Source organism: Poecilia reticulata, chromosome 23 (genome assembly GCF_904066995.2).
Source record: "Poecilia reticulata chromosome 23, P_reticulata-male-v2, whole genome shotgun sequence".
Classification (NCBI taxonomy): domain Eukaryota; kingdom Metazoa; phylum Chordata; class Actinopteri; order Cyprinodontiformes; family Poeciliidae; genus Poecilia; species Poecilia reticulata.
In genome coordinates, this window is record NC_088852.1 from 14,008,121 (window position 1) to 14,028,571 (window position 20,451).

Consider the following 20,451-nt stretch of genomic DNA (forward strand, 5'->3'; position numbering starts at 1 on the left):
TGCAAAGGATGTGTAGGAACCTTCGTAAAAGAATCACTAGTTGTGACAGCAGATCCAAGAAGCAGTTATTACAGGATGTTAATCGCCTACACACTTCAACAGAAGATTAAAGTACAATCTGTTGAGAAAAAAAAAAAGAAGAAGAAAGTTTTACCATGCTGAAATATTGCTGTCAGACTGCCAGCGAGGATATGATGTGAAGTAACAAGTTCCTGTCAGACTTTCATTACAGCAGGGTTAATATAACACGGAGAACTACAAAACGCATCTGGTAATAGGAATTCATACATAAAATGCCAAAGGTTTAATGAGATAATCTAGCTGCTGTGATCTCCATTTCCTCCATGTCGAAGCAGATCGCCGTATTTCTTACAGCTATGGATAATTGTATGTCAAATACCACCTCTGGGTCAACATCGAGCTATTTTTTTTGTTTTTCCACCTCGGCGAATGGGTTAACAACAGGTTAAATCGATCATTTGCCCAGGAAGTCTCAATCATCACCTTTGATTGATTGGTTTTCTACCTTCACTAAAGGGCAGCCTCTGTCTGTCTGAGGAGAAACAACAAACAACCTTGCAAGGTATCAATTCTTTCCTTTTAAAATGGTTTTGACTCAAGAGGTCTAGAAGATCTTGCCTTACGTGTTAAACGGGAAATGACAGACATCAACGACATAAAAATACTGACCATAGTAGGTGAGGTACTGAGCCAAATGGAGGAAGGTGAGAGACACCAAGATGTTGAAGGTCCAGTTGACTCCAGCAGCGCAGGCGTTCCCTGTGCTCCTCGCCCATAAGGGATAGATCTCCGAGTTAATGGTCCATGGCATTGGTCCCATACCTGGTAGAGAGAAATTAACCGTCAGCCTCGATAGGTGCGCTTAGTGTTATGGAGTCAGAAAATCTTAAGTGATCTTGTACAAAGACTATCTATCACAACTATCAAGTTACTCACATGAACATTCCACTTGAGTTTTCTAAAGACCAACAAAATGCAACGGCAATCTTAATCTTTTGGATCATTTATCAAATGCTGCGATCAAGTTCTATGCAGATGACATAATGGTGTATTGTTAATACCCGGTAGTTTTTGAAGTGTTTTAATTTAATGGTTGATTTTGATGTCAGTTTAACAGCTTGATTTTACAGAGTATTCTCCAGAAAATAGCCTTGATTTGAAAGTTGTTCATCTGCAACAGCGACTGATTGAGTTTTCTAATGCTCAATAAACGCCTCGAACATGACTGACAGAACTGTCCTGTGGTCTGTGGGATAGTTTATCGAATGTTGCATTCAATCTTCATGCAAAATGATCTTTTGTTCATCTCCATCAATACTTCAAAACTTTGACTTTCCTCCAGTCTGCCTTTGATCTTGTTCAGTTGATGTTGGGTTGAAACGCAGAGTTTGTAGCAAAAAATAGTGTTCTAAAATAAACATTAAACCTGTTCAAGGGACTGAAATAAGTAAACGTGATGAAGCATGGTTTCCGCAACTTTCTGTTGCATTTTTGGATTATCGTAATCTTACAGTACTCCCCCAGGCTTGTTTATGCAGCTTTATGAACGTCTTTTTTGTTTCTCTTTTGTCACACTTGAATGTTTTTCAAATCAAACACATTTTTAATATCAAACAAATTGAACCGAGTAAATGCACAATATAGTTTTCAAATGATAAAAACTGGATTTGCCTCCCTTTTGACAAAGGGTTTTGTAGTGGCATCTTTATAGCCTACTTCATGATGTCGGTCAGGTTCTATGTAAGAAATTTTTATTTTTTATTTAATTTGATTAAAATTAGGTTAGTGGTCTAAACCATTTCAGTGCGACAAGAAGACAAAAGTAGAAGAACGCCGAAAATGAGTGAAATATTATTACTGTATGTATATTTTCGGATTTTCCAATTTGATGTGGGGTTTGTAGGTTGTTACCTTTGTGATTATTTTATTTGCTGGAACTTAAAAGAATTTGTTTCGGCCATATCTACCTTAAAAAAAAAAGAGAGAGATTTTAATCTCAATCAAACAAAATACATTTTAGTTTGATGCCTGTAAATTTAAACAGATGAAGAAATTGGAAAAAATAAAGATGGAAGCTGAAAAATATGAGTCTAACCTGATTTGTTTAAATGTATTATATAGAAAAAAAGTTTGGCATCTCAATTAATCAAAACCTAAAAGAAATGAAGTACTTGTGTCTCTTTATCCTCTCTAACCCTACTGAACTGTTTTCTAATAGACTATTAACTGCTTTATAGTGAAACAGAAACTTTTGCATTTAAAGTACTACTTAATAGACTACAGGAAATGAATTCAGATTTCAGATAACACCAAATAGTAAAAAGTAAATAAAGTCCTTAGGTAAATTTGTTAACTTTTCAGATTTAAGATTGATACAAGGACACATATACAACGAAAAAAAAAAAAAAACAGTGCATAACGGATTCTAGATGAATAATCTCCCCCAAATCTTTCTGAATAAACAGTTTCATCTTCTTACCTGGAGCAAAAGCAGCCAGGTAGAGCACCAGCCCCAACAAAACCAGCCAAGAAAATGAGGTGGGACAGTAGTTATAGGCCCAGTAGGTCTGATCTCTCATGAGGGTGGAGTTTGAACATCTGAAAGAGGGAGACACATTCCTTTTGGTTTTCTGGTCAGCAGAATGCGGGATCTGGAGGGAATGCGCCTCGCCCTGTGATCCAGTACGTCCCGCGAGCATGCCGGGACTCACGCCGTGACTCACCTGCCCCACGCCGCTCGCTCGGTGGTGGCCTTATTGACCGGCACGCAGGAGGAGGCCAGGAGAGTCGAGCCGTTCTCACGGTAACAGAAGCCGCAGCGAGGGTCCAGCATGCATGGCTCGCACATTCTGCACACCAGACAGGAGGAAATGCACACATAAGCAAAGAGATGCACCAAAGCAGGGAATGGTGCCCTGGGACTTTCTTAAAAATCTCAGTTTTGTCTTATATGAAGAGGGTCGACTCTCTTAATCTAATAAACCATAAATCGACAATTTATTGTCATTATTTGCATCCCTAATTTCCTTGTGTTACTTTCAACTATCTTTTAGCTTGTTCTAACAGTGTTTCTAGTTACCTCTTCACAAAAATTGTGTTTAATTAATATTAAACTTTGATATTCACATTTAACATATTATAAGATATTTACTCTGACACAGCAAAAAAGTAAAAACAGAAGAAACATTTAAGTGTACAAATGGCTTTTCACACTACTAAAGTAGATGAACTTCAGATGATAACAGAGAAAAGCAGGCAGTGATGGTTCTGAAACTGGTGGTTGCTGAAAGCATGTGTGGGAACACAGTGGTAAAAGCACTCATCTCTTCAAATTACTCTTGTGTTTTTGTATGTGTATGTGTGTGCGTGCGTATGCGTGTGTGTGTGTTGAGGTTAGTTTAATTACAGGGAGTTGGTTCTGGACAGTGAGTCCATTAGCCGTTGTTTTTCATCAGAATGAGTGTTTTGTTGTTTTTTTTTACCCAGGAGTTTTGTCTTCTCTCTTTGTTAGTGAGAGTAAATTGGAACATAGAGGCATCAGATCTCTGTCTCACACGAAGAAACACTGAAGCTGTGTGAGTGTGTGTGTGTGTGTGTGTGTGTGTGTGTGTGTGTGTGTGTGGTAGGGGGTGCCCTTTGTAGCTTGTGTAGACAAGCTAAGCCAACTGTAGGCATTTGGAAAAGAAAAATGAATCCCATGTGGAACGAATGTGACATTAGCAGCAATAATCAAACATTGACAAGTAACTCTCTAACTCTGGTTTATAATAATATAAAGCTCTATCAGCAATTATAGTGTTACAATAATGTGTTATGTTTTTAAAAAATAAGGAAATAAAAGTTGAAATATTAATAGTTAAACATTTATAAATGATGACACCACTATTGCCTAAACGTGGGTTAAACGGGTGAAGCACAGTTTTGCATTTCTGCCACACGCATGCGTACACACACACACACACACACACACACCTAGCCTTGTTTATATGCCCTACTGGGGACTAAAGACAAGACCATGCTTTCTGGGAACCTCCCTTTCTGAAAGTAGCACAGCTCTGCAAAAAATCAAGTAGCATGCTAGAGGGGCAGTGAACAAACATATCACTTTAAATTTGCAATAAGACTAACTAGAGTTCCAAACATGATAAGAAGGTGACTCTTGGGGACTTGTCAGGTTTTTAGTAATGGGTGGGGACATAAATACACACTAAATAGTTTTTATTACATTCTTAGTACCTGTAGCACAGTTTCCGGTTCAAAGTGCTTTGACAGCCACTATGACTCAATGCACAATGAAATCTACACTTTGGTACAAAAGAAAATTGAGTAGCCACTCAAGATATGTCAAATTCTAGTATTGAGCAGCATATTACGCTTTGTTAAATGTATTCTTTTAAAGACATTACATAAAGGGATTAAAATGATGCATACATTTCTGGAAAAAAAACCTTTTCCTAGCAAATTATATCATAATTTTGTGTTCTTCTGATTGACTGTAAATCTCTCATCCAGGAACAACCTGTAATTACGAGAAGATGGGCCACAGGCAGTAATCTTGATTGATTAATTTACTCTACAAGTCTGTTGTTGAGAGTGTCATCTCTTCTGTCATCATCTGTTTAAATAGCATCTGAGCCAGGGACCTGAAAAGGCTTAACAGCCTGATAAAGAAGGCTGGTTCTGTTCCGGGGACTACTGTTGAAATCCTCTGGAGATGGTTGTTCAAAAAAGGATTCTTTGAAGGTTTTTGTTCTGTCTGCTCACTTTCACTCATGTAATGAGTTTTGTCGAATAAACCTATTGACTGATTGATTGTAATACAAACATTACAGACAACCCCGATCATCCTCTTTCATATGTTTGAACACTGAGGCATCTTCAGATCCATTAGAATACCGAATAATATAGACAATCCTCCCTGCCCACAGCCATAAGCATCTACAACAACTCGGATATGATGTACTTTTCACGCATCTGAAAATAGATGAAAGGTATTTTTTTATCTTCCTTCTATGTACTAAATGATTGAGTAAGGCGTAAAAAGTATGCTGAAGAATAAACATTTATTGCTTAACCAAGCTCTTTACAGGATGCTTTGTTTTCCCGTAAATATTTAAACCAACAAATGAACTTAAAAAGTACAAACTGAAATTACTGTCAGTAAAAAAGGTACTGCAACAAAGCCAAAACTAAAAGATATACTACTTTCTGTATTTAAAAAAAAACAGCAAACTGAAATGTCTATGACATGACTAACTAAAAGCACTTAAAAGCAGCATGAAATTAAATGTTTTTAAACTTTGTTTTTAAGAGCCGTTTTTAACGTAAAACTTAACAGCCAGCCAATTTCTGTTTCTGAGTGCAACAGGCTCCCGTTTTAAACACTTATCACAGTCTGCTTTTCCTGGAACTCTACAGGTGGTGATGAATGCCATCAAGTGCTTTTTGACTGCAAGGACCTCTCCCTCATTCCAAGTCCTCCTCTTGCATGGTTGGCAACCTTTAAAACCAAAGTTAATAACAAGTTTAAAACAATGAAATGAAGTTACCAAAGCAATATCATAATTGAAGGGTTTTCTGAAATTGTAAAATACACTCATGCCTGATTAGACCCTTCCTGCAAAATACAGTTAAATACAGGACCTAAACCAATTAATAACTGTACCTTTCTCACCATGAAAAGCTATTTTTCTCAATTATACCAAAAATATATATTTGTAAACATCTAAGGTAATTGTTACTAACCCTAACCCTACCCACAAGACAATGAAGTCCTGATGTTACTATAAATTAGGGCTGACTTTTAATTCTGAAGTCAGTGACGTAATATTTGAAAATGGTAATGTACTTTAAAATAAACCTGAATATTGTAGGCAAGAGGCTTGCCAACATTGGGACAAATAGAAAAAAAACATCTAAATAACATAAAAAACATTGACTAGTCAAAAGGAATGTTGTATCACAGCTGTGTGATTCTACTACAAAGCTGTTTCTGCTTCAGATATACAGTAATCCTTCATCAAGTAAGCAAGTTAAGATCACAGTTTAAAGATCATTTTAAGGAAATATTAAATTTCTTAGAAAGGTAGCCATACTAACAAAATCTCAGACATCTCCAGTTAGGCTAGAAGCTTACCAATAAAAAGAAGTTCAGAAATTAATACCTTTGTCTTGGAGGACTTTGACATTGGTGGAGCTTCATCTGCTGAGCCAGCAGGCTCAACCTCAACACCTTCAATCACAGTTGGTTCTTTGTCAACCTTAGGAAAAGAAAAGAATAGTCTTTTAATACCGCAACAAGACTGGCCATCTTTTGTTCAAATCCACTGACCACCTCAACAACAATATAGAACAAACCAAAAACAATTCAGCTGCAGATCAGCATAGTACATTGTCAATGAATCACAGCAGTAATGTTCGATTAAAAACCTATTTCTGGTTGGTTTAGCAGTCAATCTTCATCATAAAGTCTCAAACTTCAGTATCACTTAAACTGTTTCAAACATTAATCTAAGAAGACGTCACTGGATAGGACTGTTAACATGTTTCCGTCATATTCCCTGATTTGAAACATACATCATGTCTTAAGCCAGCTGTCAACCATGCTACTGAGGGCAGACAAGATCTATAGTTACACAAAAAAGGGATTACATTTTGACCAAAATAAACCTCAAATGGGGTCCTCACTTTTACTGTAAACCAGAAATGTGTGTATGGCCCCAAACAACCATTCACTAAAGACTTCAGCTGCTATAGTTCCCACAATGACATCAGACCAGACTAGTGTGTGTTGCAAGAACTGCTAAAAAAAGCCTGTTAAGTTCATAGTTTATGGAGCATTTGAAGGAAATATTACATTTCTTTGAAAGGTAACTGTACTGACAAATCTCCCAGACATCTCCAGTGGGGCTAGAAGCCCAGTGAAAAGAAGTTCAGAAATTATTACCTTTCTCTTAGAGGACTTTGACTTTGTTGGAGCTTGATCTGCTGAGCCAGCATGCTCAAACTCAACACACTCAGTCACAATTGGTTCTTTGTCAACCTTAGGAAAAGAAAAAAATAGTGTTTTAATACTGCAACAAGACTGGCCACCTTTTGTTCAAATCCACTGACCACCTCAACAACAATATAGAACAAACCAAACGAAATTCAGCTGAAGATCAGCATGGTACATTGTAAAGGAATAACAGCAGTAATGTTAGAATAAAAACCTATTTCTGGTTCGGTTTAGCAGTCATCCTTCATCGTAAAGTCTCAAATTTCCGTATCTCTAAAACCGTTTCAAACGTTAATCTAAGAAGACGTCACTGTATTGGACTGTAAACATGATTCCGTCGTATTCCCTGATTTGAAACATAAATCGTGTCTTAAGCCAGCTGTCAACCATGCTACTGAGGGCAGACTAGATCTATAGTTACACAAAAAAGGGACTAAATTTTGACCAAAAGAAACCTCAAACGGGGTCCTCACTTGTACTGTAAACCGGAAATATGTGTATGGCCCCAAACAACCATTCACTAAACACTTCAGCTGCTGTAGACCCCACAATGACATCAGACCAGACTAGTGTGTGTCACCAGAACTGCTGAAAAAAGCCTGTTAAGTTCACAGTTTATGGAGCATTTGAAGGAAATATTACATTTTTTCCAATGCAACCGTACCAACAGAATCTCCCAGACATCTCCAGTTGGGCTAGAAGCCCAGTGAAAAGAAGTTCAGAAATTATTACCTTTGTCTTGGAGGACTTTGACTTTGGTGGAGCTTCATCTGCTGAGCCAGCATGCTCAAACTCAACACCCTCAGTCACACTTGGTTCTTTGTCAACCTTAGGAAAAGAAAAGAATAGTCTTTTAATACTGCAACAAGATTGGCCATCTTTTGTTCAAATCCACTGACCACCTCAACATCAAAATAGAGCAAACCAAAAGAAATTCAGCTGCAGATCAGCATAGTACATAGTCAATGAGTCACAGCAGTAATGGTTGACTAAAAACCTATTTCTGGTTCGGTTTAGCAGTCATCCTTCATAATGAGGTCTCAAACTTCAATATCACTTAAACTGTTTCAAACATTAATCTAAGAAGACGTCACTGGATTGGACTGTAAACATGTTTCCGTCGTATTCCCTGATTTGAAACATACATCGTGTCTTAAGCCAGCTGTCAACCATGCTACTGAGGGCAGACAAGATCTATAGTAACACAAAAAAGGGATTAAATTTTGACCAAAATTAACCTCCAACGGGGTCCTCACTTTTACTGTAAACCAGAAATGTGTGTATGGCCCCAAACAACCATTCACTAAAGACTCCAGCTGCTATGGACCCCACAATGACATCAGACCAGACTAGTGTGTGTTGCCGGGACTGCTGAAAAAAGCCTGTGAAGTTCATAGTTTATGGAGCATTTGAAGGAAATATTACGTTTCTTTGAAAGGAAATTGTACTGACAAATCTCCCAGACATCTCCAGTTGGGCTAGAAGCTTACCAATAAAAAGAAGTTCAGAAATTAATACCTTTGTCTTGGAGGACTTTGACATTGGTGGAGCTTCATCTGCTGAGCCAGCAGGCTCAACCTCAACACCTTCAATCACAGTTGGCTCTTTGTCAACCTTAGGAAAAGAAAAGAATAGTCTTTTAATACCGCAACAAGACTGGCCATCTTTTGTTCAAATCCACTGACCACCTCAACAACAATATAGAGCAAATCAAAAGAAATTCAGCTGCAGATCAGCATGGTACATTGTCAATGAATCACAGTAGTGATGTCCGACTAAAAACCTATTTCTGGTTTGGTTTAGCAGTCATCCTTCATCATAAAGTCTCAAAATTCAGTATCACTTAAACCGTTTCAAACATTAATCTAAGAAGACGTCACTGGATTGGACTGTAAACATGATTCCGTCGTATTCCCTGATTTGAAACATAAATTGTGTCTTAAGCCAGCTGTCAACCCTGCTACTGAGGGCAGACAAGATCTATAGTTACACAAAAAAGGGACTAAATTTTGACCAAAAGAAACCTCAAACGGGGTCCTCACTTGTACTGTAAACCAGAAATATGTGTATGGCCCCAAACAACCATTCACTAAACACTTCAGCTGGTAGAGACCCCACAATGACATCACACCAGACTAGTGTGTGTTACCAGAACTGCTGAAAAAAGCCTGTTAAGTTCATAGTTTATGGAGCATTTGAAGGAAATATTACATTTCTTCCAATGCAACCGTACCAACAGAATCTCCCAGACATCTCCAGTTGGGCTAGAAGCCCAGTGAAAAGAAGTTCAGAAATTATTACCTTTGTCTTGGAGGACTTTGACTTTGGTGGAGCTTGATTTGCTGAGCCAGCAGGCTCAACCTCAACACCCTCAGTCACAGTTGGTTCTTTGTCAACCTTAGGAAAAGAAAAGAATAGTATTTTAATACTGCAACAAGACTGGCCATCTTTTGTTCCAATCCACTGACCACCTCAACAGCAATATAGAACAAACCAAAAGAAATTCAGCTGCAGATCAGCATAGTACATTGTCAATGAATCACAGCAGTAATGTTCGGCTAAAAACCTATTTCTGGTTTGGTTTCTGGTTTGGTTTAGCAGTCATCCTTCATCATGAAGTCTCAAACTTCAGTATCACTTAAACTGTTTCAAACATTAATCGAAGTAGACGTCACTGGATTGGACTGTAAACATGTTTCCGTCGTATTCCCTGATTTGAAACATACATCGTGTCTTAATCCAGCTGTCAACCATGCTACTGAGGGCAGACAAGATCTATAGTTACACAAAAAAGGGACTAAATTTTGACCAAAAGAAACCTCAAACGGGGTCCTCACTTGTACTGTAAACCAGAAATATGTGTATGGCCCCAAACAACCATTCACTAAACACCTCAGCTGGTAGAGACCCCACAATGACATCACACCAGACTAGTGTGTGTTACCGGGACTGCTGAAAAAAGCCTGTTAAGTTCACAGTTTATGGAGCATTTGAAGGAAATATTACATTTCTTCCAATGCAACCGTACCAACAGAATCTCCCAGACATCTCCAGTTGGGCTAGAAGCCCAGTGAAAAGAAGTTCAGAAATTATTACCTTTGTCTTGGAGGACTTTGACTTTGGTGGAGCTTCATCTGCTGAGCCAGCATGCTCAAACTCAACACCCTCAGTCACACTTGGTTCTTTGTCAACCTTAGGAAAAGAAAAGAATAGTCTTTTAATACTGCAACAAGATTGGCCATCTTTTGTTCAAATCCACTGACCACCTCAACAACAATATAGAGCAAACCAAAAGAAATTCAGCTGCAGATCAGCATAGTACATTGTCAATGAATCACAGCAGTAATGTTCGATTAAAAACCTATTTCTGGTTCGGTTTAGCAGTCATCCTTCATAATGAGGTCTCAAACTTCAATATCACTTAAACTGTTTCAAACATTAATCTAAGAAGACGTCACTGGATTGGACTGTAAACATGTTTCCGTCGTATTCCCTGATTTGAAACATACATCGTGTCTTAAGCCAGCTGTCAACCATGCTACTGAGGGCAGACAAGATCTATAGTAACACAAAAAAGGGATTAAATTTTGACCAAAATTAACCTCCAACGGGGTCCTCACTTTTACTGTAAACCAGAAATGTGTGTATGGCCCCAAACAACCATTCACTAAAGACTCCAGCTGCTATGGACCCCACAATGACATCAGACCAGACTAGTGTGTGTTGCCGGGACTGCTGAAAAAAGCCTGTGAAGTTCATAGTTTATGGAGCATTTGAAGGAAATATTACGTTTCTTTGAAAGGAAATTGTACTGACAAATCTCCCAGACATCTCCAGTTGGGCTAGAAGCTTACCAATAAAAAGAAGTTCAGAAATTAATACCTTTGTCTTGGAGGACTTTGACATTGGTGGAGCTTCATCTGCTGAGCCAGCAGGCTCAACCTCAACACCTTCAATCACAGTTGGCTCTTTGTCAACCTTAGGAAAAGAAAAGAATAGTCTTTTAATACTGCAACAAGACTGGCCATCTTTTGTTCAAATCCACTGACCACCTCAACAACAATATAGAGCAAATCAAAAGAAATTCAGCTGCAGATCAGCATGGTACATTGTCAATGAATCACAGTAGTGATGTCCGACTAAAAACCTATTTCTGGTTCGGTTTAGCAGTCATCCTTCATCATAAAGTCTCAAACTTCAGTATCACTTAAACCGTTTCAAACATTAATCTAAGAAGACGTCACTGGATTGGACTGTAAACATGATTCCGTCGTATTCCCTGATTTGAAACATAAATTGTGTCTTAAGCCAGCTGTCAACCCTGCTACTGAGGGCAGACTAGATCTATAGTTACACAAAAAAGGTACTAAATATTGACCAAAAGAAACCTCAAACGGGGTCCTCACTTGTACTGTAAACCAGAAATATGTGTATGGCCCCAAACAACCATTCACTAAACACTTCAGCTGGTAGAGACCCCACAATGACATCAGACCAGACTAGTGTGTGTTACCAGAACTGCTGAAAAAAGCCTGTTAAGTTCATAGTTTATGGAGCATTTGAAGGAAATATTACATTTCTTCCAATGCAACCGTACCAACAGAATCTCCCAGACATCTCCAGTTGGGCTAGAAGCCCAGTGAAAAGAAGTTCAGAAATTATTACCTTTGTCTTGGAGGACTTTGACTTTGGTGGAGCTTGATTTGCTGAGCCAGCAGGCTCAACCTCAACACCCTCAGTCACAGTTGGTTCTTTGTCAACCTTAGGAAAAGAAAAGAATAGTCTTTTAATACTGCAACAAGACTGGCCATCTTTTGTTCCAATCCACTGACCACCTCAACAGCAATATAGAACAAACCAAAAGAAATTCAGCTGCAGATCAGCATAGTACATTGTCAATGAATCACAGCAGTAATGTTCGGCTAAAAACCTATTTCTGGTTTGGTTTCTGGTTTGGTTTAGCAGTCATCCTTCATCATAAAGTCTTAAACTTCAGTATCACTTAAACTGTTTCAAACGTTAATCCAAGTAGACGTCACTGGATTGGACTGTAAACATGTTTCCGTCGTATTCCCTGATTTGAAACATACATCGTGTCTTAAGCCAGCTGTCAACCATGCTACTGAGGGCAGACAAGATCTATAGTAACACAAAAAAGGGATTAAATTTTGACCAAAATTAACCTCCAACGGGGTCCTCACTTTTACTGTAAACCAGAAATGTGTGTATGGCCCCAAACAACCATTCACTAAAGACTCCAGCTGCTATGGACCCCACAATGACATCAGACCAGACTAGTGTGTGTTGCTGGGACTGCTGAAAAAAGCCTGTGAAGTTCATAGTTTATGGAGCATTTGAAGGAAATATTACGTTTCTTTGAAAGGAAATTGTACTGACAAATCTCCCAGACATCTCCAGTTGGGCTAGAAGCTTATCAATAAAAAGAAGTTCAGAAATTAATACCTTTGTCTTGGAGGATTTTGACTTTGGTGGAGCTTGATTTGCTGAGCCAGCAGGCTCAACCTCAACACCCTCAGTCACAGTTGGTTCTTTGTCAACCTTAGGAAAAGAAAAGAATAGTCTTTTAATACCGCAACAAGACTGGCCATCTTTTGTTCAAATCCACTGACCACCTCAACAACAATATAGAGCAAATCAAAAGAAATTCAGCTGCAGATCAGCATGGTACATTGTCAATGAATCACAGTAGTGATGTCCGACTAAAAACCTATTTCTGGTTCGGTTTAGCAGTCATCCTTCATCATAAAGTCTCAAAATTCAGTATCACTTAAACCGTTTCAAACATTAATCGAAGTAGACGTCACTGGATTGGACTGTAAACATGTTTCCGTCGTATTCCCTGATTTGAAACATACATCGTGTCTTAATCCAGCTGTCAACCATGCTACTGAGGGCAGACAAGATCTATAGTTACACAAAAAAGGGACTAAATTTTGACCAAAAGAAACCTCAAACGGGGTCCTCACTTGTACTGTAAACCAGAAATATGTGTATGGCCCCAAACAACCATTCACTAAACACCTCAGCTGGTAGAGACCCCACAATGACATCAGACCAGACTAGTGTGTGTTACCAGAACTGCTGAAAAAAGCCTGTTAAGTTCATAGTTTATGGAGCATTTGAAGGAAATATTACATTTCTTCCAATGCAACCGTACCAACAGAATCTCCCAGACATCTCCAGTTGGGCTAGAAGCCCAGTGAAAAGAAGTTCAGAAATTATTACCTTTGTCTTGGAGGACTTTGACTTTGGTGGAGCTTGATTTGCTGAGCCAGCAGGCTCAACCTCAACACCCTCAGTCACAGTTGGTTCTTTGTCAACCTTAGGAAAAGAAAAGAATAGTCTTTTAATACTGCAACAAGATTGGCCATCTTTTGTTCCAATCCACTGACCACCTCAACAACAATATAGAACAAAACAAAAGAAATTCAGCTGCAGATCGACTAAAAACCTATTTCTGGTTCGGTTTAGCCGTCATCCTTCATCATAAAGTCTCAAACTTCTGCATCACTTTTACCGGTTCAAATGATTACCTAAGAAGTCGTCACGAGACGTGTTTTTCTTTTCATACTTTTAATTAAATTTAACTACCTTAAGACTATATGTATAAAATCTAAAATATATACATATTCTTAACATATTTTCCTCAAAGTTTTTCAAGGTACATACATTGAAATTGTATCAATCGACTTCCATCTTAAACTTTAAGATTGTATTCGCTCCCAAATCAATTCCACAAAATGCAATATTCCAGTCTTCAGGATTTTAACCTCTTCAATAGACACACAGACTAAACATAGGTTTAACCTTGAGAAGTCCCTCCATGGCCAGTCAGTTCCTCCATAGTGGTAAGTTATTTCCTCTCCAGGGTTTATATCTTTGATGGCAAATAAGCACAGGTGTGGCTTTCCATCTACCAATATCTTTTTTATTGTACAATTTGGATTTTTGTTGTCATCATTGACTAATCTTCCAAGACTGTTATCCTCTTGGGATGCATCAATACTTTACAAATAAGGTGTGGGGGGTGGGGTAAAAGAGACAATTGTTAGTCTGTTTAATATTTTTTTAGTTATCTTGGTAAAAATATAACACTACATAACAGCCCTCCTGAATCCAGTCCCATTGGCTTTGAAGAGCTCCAGAATTTTGCAGACTTACATTAATTTATCATAAACTCTGGACTTACCACCACCATCTTTCATGCCACAAGAAGTCATTCACTATGATACAGTGTTCTCCTTCTTTGTGATTCTTCAGAGTTTGTCAAAGCCACCACAAAATCTCCTTTTTTAAAAGGAGCCGTGGCGAACACACCTCGTCCTAAACACACAAAAACCGTGAATGGCAGATCAGAAGTCTATCGAGTATGACCTTCATTGCTTCAAAATTATTTTGTTAATACTTTAAAATGTTATTTATGGAAATATCTGAATTGTAATGCTCATACACACAGACCCACCTTGGTATTCTTCTTTTTACTGATGTCATTATCCTGTTAGAGCACAGGTAATCATTTTTAAAACCATCTTTTTCAAATAAAGTTTTAAAACTTTCATTTCAAAGTCAAAATGGCGTTAGTAGTTCAAGTCAATCAGGAACCTTCCACCTTAATTGGAAGACAAAAGTTTTCAGGATATAGTGAAATATTTTGGCTTGCATATGTTAACATATAGTAATTTTTTGGAAATACTTAAACCTAGAACAGTATGTCGGGACACAAGGAAAACAGCTTACATGACAGGTAGCTAATGTAAACGCAATCTTGTCCATATTAACTTAAGTAAATCTTCAATTTACTTCTGTGGTATGCTTTTGTGTGGCTTTATAGAGTTTTAAAAAGAAGCTCGGCTAGCATCACAGTTCATTAAATCTTTTAATTAAACCAGTATAATAAAATACATTTAAAATAAGAGAAATTACTTACTTTTCCACGTGCTGAGCTGCTTTGCCCAGGGCTCTTAATTAGTTCCTTTAAAGGTGCGCTTCATTTGTTAGTCAGCGTGGCCCCGGGTGGAGACAAGTGACACACAAACTACGAGCTTCCACCCGTCCGGTATATCCATGTTTGTAAATCCAAATGACTCAAGTATCTTCCTGAAGTAATTTAAAGGGACTGCGTGTTTGATTTGATGGCATGGACACTAATTAACTATCTATGTTTTTAAAAGTAGTTGTTTTAAAAAGCAGTTGGAATGCAAAGAATTGTAAATTTGTAATTGGTAAGTCAGGATTTTTTCCTCCTCTCTTGTGTCGGCTAAGTTTCTGTTTTGTGTTTACATGTAATAGGTACAATCTGTTTAAAAGTTGTTGGTTTTCACATAGTATCCCACATAGCACATATTTTTTCAAATTTCTTTGTTTGATTTTAAATAAATTATATAAATTGGTACATTGCTGCAAATGACTACATCTGAAGAAGTGTGGTGGATTAAACTCTGCTAACTTAAATTCTTGTACCGCTGTTCTCAATATTGATGAACCATGTTGTACCAAATGTTATGCATAGCATACATTTACATGGTATATTAAATTGAATTTTATTCAGTTTGAAAATTTTTAATTAAATATAAATGAATTAACTACTTTTTAGACACAATTAAGATTTTTTATATGCCACTTGCACCTATGTATGAATCATTGAAACATTGTCCATTATTAATTTACTAACTACTGAATGACATCAAACTAGGAATTATAGATCCCGCTCATTCTGACCAAATGTCCACATTGTTGGTTACTATCTTTGTTGCTGAAAGATTTAATTTCTTTTCTCCCAAACCAATAGTCTCATTCAGATCAAGAGGAAGGGTTGATCTTTCCAACTGCTATTTTCTCTTTCTGGTATGCTTGTGGCTTTCTCTAGAGTTGGTTTTGTGTTCATCCTTTGGTATCAATTCTGCCTTCGGGTGTAAATGTCTAGTAACCTGATTCTTTAGATATTTTGTATTTCTTAACTATTTCATCAGTCCATCAATCAAGTTTATTTGTATAGCACATTTCAGCAACAAGGTAGTTCAAAGTGGTTTATGTAATTAAAACACAAAAATACAAATTCATAGAACACACAGTCTACAATGAAAACTTTGTAACTATTTTTAAGATTCTGAGAATTCAGGTCAGAGTCCATCACTACTTCCAGATTTAGGACTTGATCTCTAGTTTCTACCTGTAATAACTGAAACTGTGTGCTGACTCTAGTCAGGGGTGTCAAACTCCAGTCCTCGAGGGCCGGTGTCCTGCAACTTTTAGAAGTGCCTCTGCTGCACCACACCTGAATAGAATAATTAGGTCATTAGCAAGGTTCTGGAGAACTGAGGAGGTAATTAAGCCATTTGATTCAGGTGTTTTGCACCTGTGGCACATCTAAAAACTGCAGGACAGTGGCCCTTCAGGACTGGAGTTTGACACCCCTGCTCTAGATCCTTCCTCTTGAGGTCCAAGGATAACTTCAGTTTTGTTTCTGTTCAGCTGGATAAAGTTTTGACATATCCAGTCATTTTTTCTAAGCATCTTTTCAGTGCTTGGATGGGTTTTACGTCACCTAATGACATTGTAATGTAGAGCTGTCTATCATCTGGCGTAGGTTTATAATCTCTTCTAAACTTTTGTAGTTTAGTGTATCCATCCTAGTAATGCCAGCATCTTGCCAAGATCTAAGATCAGGACACCCACCTTCTACTGTCAGATCCACCAATGTTGTCTGAGATGAAAAAATTTTATTCTGACCAAACATGTTCCACAGAACAAAAGTGAAAGTTATCTTTGACAATGAGTGGGAATTATTGGTTTTGTTTTAACATATTTATGGGGTGACAGGGTTTACAAACACTTTCCTCGATCTCAAGCCATGGATTACAGTGTTTTTGGGTAGCCCACACTGAAATAATTCTTACACGTAAAGACGGTACATAGTTTTCAACCCTGGGCAGGCCCTATCCACTCAAGGTTCAGGGAAGTTGTAAGACTTTAGTTTTAATTTGAGGTTTTCAATTGCTTTATTGATTCCACCTAAATCTTTAGAGTCAATAAACAAAAACAACATAGACACTGGATAAATTAACTTAGGGGGAATTATCATCTTAATAAGGCTAACTCTCCCCAGAAAGGATAAGGGGAGCTTCTTCCATCTCACCAATTTATCCTTAATATGAATAATTGTAGGATTGATGTTTTCAGAGTACAGCTGACTAATTCTAGATGCAATGTGTTTTCCTAGATACTTTAATCTTGTAGAAGCCCATCAAAATGGCTTGATGAATACTGATTCTCCCTGGTCACAGGCATTTAAAGGCATTATTTTCTGATTACTATAATTTACCTTATACCCATATATTTTACCAAATTTTGTTGACGCAATCAATTAGAGCTGAGGTAGATTTCACAGGGTCTGTCAAAGTTTAAAGTATATCATCAGCGTATAATAATATTTTATACAATTTTGTTCCTATTAATATACCTTTAATATCATTGCTTTGTCTAATTGCAATTGCAAGTGGCACTACAGCCAAAGAGAAAAGTAGCAGAGAAAGACAGCTTCCTGCGCCATTCCTAGCCCACAGGGTGTTGACAAGAGGCTATTTGTCAAGATGGTACTGTGGGCTTTTTATAATTAAGTTTTATCAAGTTTATAAAATTTTCTCCAAGTCCAAATCTTCTGAGCACTTCAAACATGTACTCCAGTTCAACACAGTCAAAGGCCTTTTCAGCATCCATTGAGACAATGATGCCTGGTATTTCTGTCTGATTTTTGGTCACTATAGCTGGGTTTTCTTTTAAATGATGAGGTCATAGCTCCATTTCCTTCTCTACCCTGAATGAGCCTTACTCTCACAAATAAACATGCTGCCATTCTGCAGTCTTGTCAAATCTGAAATGGAAAACCCGCCCAACTCCAAAAATTCTCCAACCCTGATAAAACCAATGTTAATAGCATCTGTTAATTGCAACCATTATAAATACAAAGTAGCAATTTAAATAGAACAGTGGAAAACACTTTCAATATGAATAAAAACACATTTTAGTGTTAAGCATATTAAAAGAAATCTTATGAAAATCCTCAGTTTCCTCTGAGCTCTGGAAGAAGTTGTTTTATTTAATTTTCCATATCGATGGTCCATAACAAATTTATTATTTTAAAGTCATCTGCCATTATACTGTTGATAGTTGCTCTTAGTGATTTTTCTGAATAATATCTAAAATTAGCCCAATGTATTTGTAGTCAGGCAAAAACAATAAGTGCATAGTTTGCTTGAAAATGTACATTTGTATAGTTATTCAAGTTTTATTTCCTTTGACTTGGTTTTTAGACACTACTACAAAGGAAAGTGTTGTGGCAATAAAATACTGACTTCATTTAAACAACATGGGCAGAAATATTCAACTAAAATTACACAAAATTACAAAATAAAACAAAACATTTTAATGACGACATGAATGAAAAAATGGGAGAGCTGTACATTTTCCATTCCCTTAGAACTGAATGAGTTCCTGATGTTACTACAACTCAGAAGCAATCATTTAAAGAATAATTTAATATAATTTAAGACAAAGTTTTTTGTATCAATAATTAATGATGGTCTGAAGAGACAATGTTTTTTTGACAAGACTTTTATCCTACAGGTTCTGCATGTATAAACCTATAAACAAAATTATGCTGGTATATGAAGATTATGGCGGTTCCAGTAATAAGCTACCATGTCATAAAATACTTTTTTTTTTTTTTACAGATTTTTAAGAATATTTACTACATTAATTACATAAATGTCAATGTAGTACTAAAGAAGTTAACAACCAATCTGCAATCACGCTAATGATTCCAAATGTGAAGGTTATAAATCAACAAATAGTAAATAAAATTATTTCAAGTCATTTAAAATAATCCGCTGAAGTAGATTTTTATGAGTCCCTTCAATGTCACTAAAGTAAGATTAGTGTGTATTGTGTGTGTGTGTGTGTGTGTTCCTGCAGTACCACAACCCACCAATAGAGGCCGATACTGAGTGACTACCTTATACACACTTATACACAAACTGTTGGTTTTTGTGAATTATGAGGACTAGTCTGAAAATTTGACAGAGCATCCTCCTGACCTTCCTTTCATTGAATTCAATGCAAACGGTGTGGGGACTAGGTTTTTGGTCCCCACAAAAAATTTGGTACCCACACCGTGAGTGTGCTGTCTTGCTTTGGTCCCCTCTATGTAGCAAAGACAAACACACACACACACACACACACACACACACACACACACACACACACGCACACACGCACATCTTTTTGAAAGTATCCCAAACATTTCAATTTTGGTAATTTTGGGGTCAGACTGGTGGAGTACCTGCATAACATAATAAAATTTGTAGTGGAAATGTGACAAAGCATGAAAAAAAACCCCACTTGTATTCTGTCATCAGTAGAAATAATTAGCTGTATAAAACCATGAAGTGACCCTAGCAACCAGAGCATGACTTAAGATGTTAAGACAGTTACTAACCTCCTAAACACTCAACTTTATTTAATAAATAACACATTTTGGCTTCATTTAAAAAAGAAAAAAAAAGCCAACCCAAAATGATAAAAATGTAAACCTACTAAACCTATTGTGGTTCTAAATGCTACGGCAGATTTTTTTGATGTTGTAAAAAAAAAAATTATATTTGATTCTTTCAAAAGTAATGTTTACATCAATTTTTGTATTTACCAGAAAGAAAGATGATTTAATTCCAGCTAAACACCAAACCGTCTTTCTGTCATTAAATAAGAGTGAAAAAAGTTCAAAAGCCTTGACCCCCAACGGTTATAAAAGTCCAAACAAGTTCCTCTGCAAATTGGAATTTCAAATTATTTTGAGACCTTTTTAAACTCATAAACTTTTTAGGCAATCTTCTTTCTGAAATCTCTTTTTAGATTCTTATGTTAAACAATCATAAACCTACGCATGTAAATAAAAAACAAAATGTGGCTTTAAAAGCCATAATCAATATCTACTTCACGTAAGAAACTGACTTCTCATGACTATTTCACACGACCAAAATAAATAAAACATCACGAGAGGGCGACACACGCGCAAAAACAGCCAAAAAGGTCAGCTATTTGCTTATTAGTAAACACTGTAAATAGATAAAGGTTATCTCTGGCGCCAACGGTTCTGATTCACACGGTAAGAAATGAAACATCTGAGTCTATAATTTGCTGAATGTCAACGCTGCAGTTTATGTTACCTTTGTTTTGCCAGCTTATTGCTTTCTAACATACACAAAGGATTACAATGAAGTTAGAAAAGTAGCTTTAGACAGAAATCAACTTAAATATTATCAGCATATGTTAAAATATGACATGTGAACCTGAATGCTGCTCCCAGATCACTGCAGAAGCGAGTTGGAAACGCAGATCCGACCTGGATTTGTGTTTTT

General features: G+C 37.1%; 1 protein-coding gene and 2 long non-coding RNA genes across 4 annotated transcripts in view; all 3 read right to left on the reverse strand.

Moving 5' to 3' along the window:
* slc2a13a (solute carrier family 2 member 13a) overlaps positions 1-20,451 on the reverse strand; it is an 80,746-nt gene that overhangs the window by 3,615 nt on the left and 56,680 nt on the right. For both annotated transcript variants that reach the window (XM_008401175.3, XM_081604153.1), the window contains exons 7-9: positions 2,745-2,870; positions 2,501-2,619; positions 691-843 (exon numbers count right to left, since the gene is read on the reverse strand). In XM_008401175.3, coding sequence (XP_008399397.1) covers positions 691-843; positions 2,501-2,619; positions 2,745-2,870 — 398 coding nt within the window. The remainder of the gene's footprint in view (positions 1-690; positions 844-2,500; positions 2,620-2,744; positions 2,871-20,451) is intronic.
* LOC145550209 (uncharacterized) lies at positions 3,476-20,451 on the reverse strand. The gene is made up of 2 exons (XR_014086125.1): positions 19,277-20,451; positions 3,476-3,993 (listed from the first exon to the last, which is right to left on the reverse strand). It is a non-coding gene; the product is annotated as an uncharacterized LOC145550209 (long non-coding RNA).
* On the reverse strand, positions 9,956-11,990 carry LOC145550208 (uncharacterized). Its single transcript, XR_014086124.1, has 3 exons — positions 11,684-11,990; positions 10,901-10,996; positions 9,956-10,210 (listed from the first exon to the last, which is right to left on the reverse strand). It is a non-coding gene; the product is annotated as an uncharacterized LOC145550208 (long non-coding RNA).